At 39.5% G+C, this 7790-nt stretch overlaps 1 protein-coding gene across 1 annotated transcript in view; it reads right to left on the reverse strand.

Moving 5' to 3' along the window:
• Positions 1–5087: 5087 nt before the first annotated feature.
• The window catches only part of SPIC (Spi-C transcription factor), a 7816-nt gene continuing 5113 nt past the window's right edge, over positions 5088–7790 (reverse strand). Inside the window, exon 5 of the mRNA XM_025198917.1 lies at positions 5088–5533. Within this exon, the coding sequence (XP_025054702.1) occupies positions 5088–5533 (446 nt within the window). The remainder of the gene's footprint in view (positions 5534–7790) is intronic.

Genomic DNA, 7790 nt, shown 5'->3' on the forward strand with positions numbered 1-7790 from the left:
ATCTGAAAGTCAAGTGGTATTTCTGATTCATCCACTACTATCAATAATATAGATTCAGTAGGTCAAATTCTGTGCAGCAACAATCAGTAGCATAACTAGGGGCGGGTGACCAGGGCACTAGCTCTGGATGTCATCCTAGAGGGGTGGACCTATTTACTCTCTGCTTGTTGCACTGCAGCTCGCTCTGGCACATCCTCCTGCTCTGCATGTTCTCTCCTGCATCATTTCTTTCACTTCTCCAAATGTGGAGCTTGCAGCAGTCCTCCCTGCTCTCTCTTTCTCTCTTGTCCCCCTTACTGCAGCCATTACTTCTCTCACCACTGACATGAATGATGTGTACCCCTAGAGGCTGGGGGGGCACAGTGACCGTCCACAGGCGGCAGCCGTGCTGGTGTCAGCGGGGGCATGGCAGTGACGAGCAGGGAGCTCCCGCAGGTGGCTGTGGCTGTGTCGATGGCAGGGGGTGGGGTGGAGGGTGGCGAGTGCTGACCAGCAGTCAGTGACCACCCACAGATGTTGCTGGCAGTGTCAGTGGTGGCCAGTGGCGATTGGGGACCGCTCACAAATGGCAGGGGGAGCAGGGGGTGGCAAGCATTGACCGGCAGTGCACATGCAGTGCAGGGTGGTCTGTCAGGGGGTGCACCGCCAATCTCAGGGGGTGCACATGCACCCCCATACACCCCCTACACATCACCAATGTATTTCCTTCTTGTGGCAGTCAGTGGTGACAAGCATTAACAGCAATGCTAAGGGGCTGCAGCTGCAGCAGTGCGGGGCACGAGAGCAAGACAGTTACCCTCAGCACAGATTATGGAGGTTGGGGCAACAGCAGGCAGCTTGAAAAACAGTTCAGGGGCAGAGAAGCAGGGCAGAGAAGTGCCCTAGAGAGATGCTGGTCTAGGTCACACACCATATTAATTATGCGTCTGACCTCAGTGATTTTCAAATGTTGCAATCTGATACACCTGGGCAAAACATCTCTTTAAAGTGTACAGATGTAACTGAGTATGGAAACTATAATGTACATAGCAATGATGTTACTCATCTGCTCTATTTGATAGATACAATGAGTTATAGTATTTTCAGGATCTTCCATAATTGAAACTGCCTGGTAGGAGTCTCAAGAGATGTTACTTTGGATTCAGTCACTGCTGCCACTCTAGTCTGAAGACTGAAAGAGTAAGAAAGTTGGTAGGAAAAAAGCCAAAACAAAACAGGTGGTAGATCCAAAAGGGGGACTCACAAAGCAAACCAGATCCAAGCAAATCAATCTGAAAAAATAACAAGTTTATAGTGCCATCTTGTGGTCCAGGGATACAAGTTGTAACTGTATTGGTCTACAGGCATGACTTTTCATTTCCATCGAGGAGAAATTTTACAATATTTGCATTCTCCTATGCCTGAAGAAGGGCCAGTGTGCCTGAAAGCTTGCAAATAAAGACTGTTTTTGCAAATATCTAGTTGGTCTAATAAAAGATCTTGTTCTCCATGAAGAAATCACAAGCCAAAATAGTTAAGGTAATAATTTTTTAATTGTGTTTGAATTGTTTGTTTCTGAGGTCAGAAAGAACCATTATAATAAATTAGCCTGGGGTTTTTTATACATGAGACTGTATACATGAGACAGTGTATCTTTTGAGCTATGGTATATCTTATAGAAAGAGATCCAATCTTGATTTAAAGATTTCTGGTGATGAAAAATTCACCATGATGATTTGGTTACTTCTTCCAATAATAAATTATCCCAAATATTAAAATTAGAACTTTATTTCCATTTGAATTTGTCAAGCTTCAACTTAAAGCCATTTAACATTTTATGTCTTTTTCACCTAGGTTAAAGACCAATCTACAGTTGCTCCATGTAGGCATAACACAGGAGCATTCATGCATACCTGTGGGACCTCTAGTATGTAACCATATTACAGTAATGTAAGTATCAGTTCCTAGAATCTATCTGGGTTTATGTGGTTGTTTTGGAAGTATGACATATTTTAGTGTGACCTCTTATTCCTTTATAACACTGTTAATTAACCCACATGGTCACACTTGTAGTTGGAATGCAATCCTCTTTAATTTAAAATCCCTTGAACTCACTCCACATGCCCAAATCAATCAGTCTGTCTCCCAGACCCTCCCTCCCCTCTCTCTCTTCCTCACACACTCTCCCACTGAAGAAAAAAATTCTCAACTTTTGCAGTTTTTCCCTATCCCTCAACCTCCAGTCTTCTTTTTCCAGTTGCCACCATACATCCTTAACCTAAAGTTCTTTCTCCACAAATTCTCCAACACTCCCATCTTCTCTGTCCAGATGTCCTACAATGAGCTCCTCTGAAGTTCCCCAATTTATGTTCATTTTTCCTCATTTAAAAAGGGCAGTATATACTCTCACCCTTGCCGTTAATTTTCTGTGTTTTTTCCGTGGATTGTAAAACCACCAGTAGGCAAAAGCATAATGTTCACATAAAACTTTAAAAAGCAACATGTAATTGGAATGGACACGTCTACACATTCATTAATGAGCCATAATTATATTGCATTATGTTTAGTACCTATGGGCACTTTTACATGTGCTCCGAGGGAGGCGGGGGCAGTGCTTTATTTAGAGCCGCTCTAATTAAAGTACCACTCTAATTACAGCACCACTGCATCTCCTGTATCAGAGTCCCCGTACTTAAAAATGGTGGTGGGGGTGCTGAAACTAAAGCTCATTCAACAAGCTTTAGTTCAAGCACCCAGCTACCATTTTTCAGTGTGGGGATGCTGATACACAAGATGCAGGAGGCTGCTGAAGCGCAGCAATTGCCACGCTCCAGGCAACTCCATGTGCTGGAATTCCAGCATGTCAGAGCAGCATCCATGCTCATGTATAGGTGCCCTGGAGGTACTAACTTAATGTACCATAATCAGCACTATAGAGCATTAGCACAAACAAACGATCTTTTGTGATATTAATGCACAGTAGACTAAGTCTAGAATGAGTCTACTGTGTTCAAAGACACGCCCAATAAGTATTTAATATCCTTGGTGAGCAAATGAGGTCAAGAAAGAGAGATTGAAACAAGCATGTTACACAAACCAGGTTTTTAATATGATACAAACTGAAAGATGCCAATGAATACAAATATCAGTGTAGAGTGGGAGACAAATGCATGGTAACTAAGCTCGTTAACTGGTGAGTTTGCACATATTGTATGCAATTTCAAATAATAACCTTTTACATTGTTTGTGTGTGTGTGTATATTTTAAAGGATAATAATTTAAATAACAGAATCTTACATTATTTACTCAAGTGAAATTTCAGCTGTCTCCAACATGATAGCAGGATTAGTCCAACTTTTTAGACTTTAAATTAAAGCCTAAAATGTGTAGTTTTATTAAAATAAAAAGAAATGCCAGTAGACACAGCAAATTAATAAAACCTGTCCTACCTTCCTTGTTTAGGCAAATTTGTAATGGATACTACAACCAGGCCCAATTTTAATGTAATTATTTGAATTATTTCAAGTTTCTAGTAATGCAGCTTCTCCATCATATTAAAGAATGGACTTCAATTGTTTTTTTTCTTGAGTAGGGACCTTATTGTTGTGTCCACTATGAAATATAATGTCATCCCCACAACTAAGCAGTAGTTATATTCTGATTGGTTTTTTTCCCCTATATTGATACAAATCAAGCGAAACTACCAAACTACCAAGTGGGCACATCAACATGTGCAATTAATGCAACTGAATATGCTCCAGCCAATCCCGACATCACATAAACTAATCCCATAATTTAATCCTGACATCACTGTCTACACATGCATTTAAGCGCAGTAATTTACTGTGTCATAGGATAGTACTTGTGTCTGATAGGACTGTCCTGTCAGAGTAAATTAGTCTGCTGTGCCCTATTTGTAGCACATGTGTAGACAGTAATGCTTAGTTGCTTATTAAATTAGTCTAATGTACAGTAAAGTGCATGTGTAAATGCACTCAGGAGTAGCACTGGTGTAAAACCAGTATGAATCAAATTGGTATCAACCCCATTTTTTCATACCCACATAGATTCTTCTGTCTTTTAGTGACTTGTTCATGATTTCATGTTGATAACATCATATATATCAGGTCATCGTTATTACTTCTCGTCACAAGCCAGTTTTGTCTTAATAGGTATTTGGGTTTGCAGTTACCTTGAGCTAATAATGATCTAGTGGAATTGGGTAATGCTTCCATGGAAGTGTATGGGGCACACTTGGCAATGACATTAACAGTGATGTAAGTTGGTCATAAGCAGGTGTAAGAGGTAAAGTAGAAGAGCTTGTGCTGACCCAGAGCAGAGTATATTAATTCTGTATATAACTGAACTTATTTTCTCCCACGCTAATTGAGTGTGAGGCTGCTGGGCATTTCAGTTCTGTAACCATGTTGAAGGAGAGGGAAAGGGGTATTTTAAACATGCAAGTTATGACTATATAAGTAAATACAAAAAACATCTGTATTATTTTACAACTAAATACAGAATCATAAAAAATACACCAGATTTCAAGAGGTTAATTTATTTTCTTAAGGTGCACTGGTGCACCTCCTGTTTCTATGTCATGTGGGCTCTAACAGCAAAATGGGTATTTGTCTAGAATATTTCTCTTAAAGAAAAATGTTGTTTAGATCATCAGGCATCTGGAGAATCTCTATCATTATTATCTCATGACCTGAAATTGTTGGTGAGAAGTAGAATACAGGTGCATATAAACTCTGATTTGAAAACTAAAGACCATATTCCATACACAACATTTCCAGTGAAATCAAGGAAAGCCTTCTATAAATACTGATGTAAAAATACAATCTTTGATGTTCAGGCAAAGGCTAACAGTAGATTCTGATCCTAATTAAAAGTTGTGAATCTAGGCCAATTCCTCTAGAAAAATAGAAATTAGTATGTGACTCAACAATGGCTACTTTAGTTGAAGACCCAATAAAAAGGTTATAATTATAGGAGAAAAGCATGATCAGTTTTGAATATTTTTTTAAATGTGTGTTATATTTTTAGAAGGAAAAATATATAGCAAGGTGAGTTCTCCTAAAATATTTTTAGCTATAAAAGACAAATTAATGTGACTGGTGAATCTCGCTGTTAGCATGCTGCAATGCATAGTCGTTGTTATACATGTAATTATTGTAAGCGATCCAGTCATCCGAACACTGGTATTCTTGATCAGACTGAATGTACTGACAATAAACTGTCTCTTTTCCCAAGAAATAAGAGGGAGAGAGTCTTTGTAAAACAACTGCACTGAACTGATATGTCAACTTTCTTCGGATTTTAATGATTTCACCTGTTCTTCCATAGTTCCTCAGTGCTCTGGCCATTTTCTGGTACGTCATGATCTTGCGGTTCCCTTTTCTTTCCCCCCACAGCTCTGCAAGTTTCTCTTTGTTTTTGGAAACAAACTGGAAGACACCATTGGATTTATCCACCCACTGAATGCAATTTGCCATAGCTGGATCATAGAGAGACTCGTGAAGATATTCAAACAGACGAAGCTTTTTTCTCCCTATAAAAGAAAATAAAATGCAAGTGGTCAGAGTAGACTTCAGATCTGTATTGATGGGCAGATGTCCATTTCCTGTTAAAGAGTCTTAAAGATGCAACCTAAGCCAACCTAGTAGCCTGACATGGATTAAAAGCCCAATATAAGCAATGCATTAAAACAGAAATAGAGTAATGGGGTTTATATTTGTAAGACACAAAGGGTGTATCTACTCGAAACGCCATAGTGTACAGTGGACTGTTCCAGAGCTTTTGTGCATTAGCACAGATTTTGCTGTGATGCACTAACGTGCAATAGAATTAGTCTACTGTGCATTAAGCATCACAAAAAAATTGTGTTTGCTACTGTGCATTAGCACAGATTTTGCTGTGATGCACTAACGTGCAATAGAATTAGTCTACTGTGCATTAAGCATCACAAAAAAATTGTGTTTGCTACTGTGCATTAGCACAGCTACTGTGCATTTACCTTACCTGAAATTAGAGGTATTAAACTTAATGAGCAGTAGGAAAGGCATGTTAATGAACATATAGACGTGCCCAGACAGACCATAGTGGTAGGGATTTGGTCATCACAGGATTGATTCACTGAGTTTGGGACGACTAGAAAAAATATTTAGTGATTTTTGCCATCAGGGTACACACCTGACAAGACATTTAAATGGACTTCTAATGAATGCTGAAGGACCAGTGCCTGGCACCAATTCCTTTAAGCAGTACAGGAAGGAAGGTCTGGAGAGGGCTGGTAAAGACATTTTAAAGTAAAGGATTTTTTTTTTTTTTTGTCAAAATGTTGTTTGTTTGAGTCTGAAGTATTACAAAACAAACAGGAATTCTGATGTACTACATTTTTGTTGCAGAAGTGGACTCTGCTCATTTCCAGAAATAGAGTTTGAGAGAGATCAGTATAGAAACTGTAGAGATCTGTTTTGTGAATCCAGCAGGGGGCTGGACTAGATGACCTTGTAAGGTCCCTTTCAGCCCTACTTTTCTATGATTCTATGAAGAACAGGCAGGTATGGGGAGGTGGAAAGGGGAAAAGAGGAGTGATTGCCCTGGGCTGTCATTTGTATTAATATCACTGAATGCCTCCTTCAAAGAATAGAATTACCTGAAGCAAGGGTCTTCCCTCAAGGCATGATCCTTACAGGAGCATGGTCCTGTGGAGGAGGCCCCATTTCTGGGAGGGACTGCCTCAGTTTTTTTGTAGAGGTAGGGCAAAATCTTATATAAGCCCCTACAGAGGCAACTAGATTGGGAGTTAAAAATCTGATACAAAGAGAAGGATTTTTAAAACACTTGCCAGAGTGGCAGACAAGGTTCTTTGGGTAAATCCAATATCTTTTATTAGACAAGCTAAAATAGTTAGAAAAATTATTCTTTGCAAGCTTTCAGGTACAAACACCCTTCATCAGGCTGAGGAAGTGTCTGCAGTTGGTCTGTGCTCTTCCTGGATGGGCCAGGAACATTGCCAGAGTGGAACATTTTAGGGAAGGGAGAATCCATGCAGAAAAGTAGGTTTCAGTTTAACCACAGTGGAAACAGTCTGCTGGTGCCTAAAGCTAATAAGACTTTGGGTGACTGTTTTAAACTGGAAGCTAGGAGGAAGCTGGCAGCTTCCAGGAGCGCTTAGACATCTGTTAGAGATGACAGTAACCCTGCATCTGGTAATAAAAAATAGGACCAAATTGACAGCTGAACTAGGAGGAACAGTTTGAACTCAAAGGTACTTTCCAGAAATGTAACAGGGTGTCAGAAAAAGGAGTTAAATAGAAGTAGGCACATGGCTAGTCATAAATAATAGGAACCGCCCCTAAAAAAAATAAATAAATGCAAAACTATGTGAACTGGAATGTCTGGAAATGGATGTGGTCATAATAGGCACTTCTGAGACATGGCAGTATGAAAAAGCTCAATGGGACACACTAATGGAACACCTGCCTACAAACTGTATAGGAAGTGACAGAAGCTAGAGGGAATAGGGAAAATCTCTATGAATACAAAGACCAAGTCATAAGAATATAGTCACATTAATAGTACTGTATATACTGACCTTTTAATCAGAAAAGGATATTAATCTCTCTCAACACTGTTGATTTAGGCACCTAAATCTACTGGAACAGCTATAACTAAGGGTAACTTCAACTAATTACCTGTTAAATGGCCAAGAATAACAATGGGATAAACTTCAGAGGCAAAATGTTAATGCTATATATAACTGTTCCTTGGAACAGCAAATTCTAAAGCATTCAAGGGAAAGA

The sequence above is a fragment of the Alligator sinensis genome, unplaced genomic scaffold, assembly GCF_000455745.1.
Source record: "Alligator sinensis unplaced genomic scaffold, ASM45574v1 scaffold74_2, whole genome shotgun sequence".
In the NCBI taxonomy this organism is placed as follows: Eukaryota; Metazoa; Chordata; order Crocodylia; family Alligatoridae; genus Alligator; species Alligator sinensis.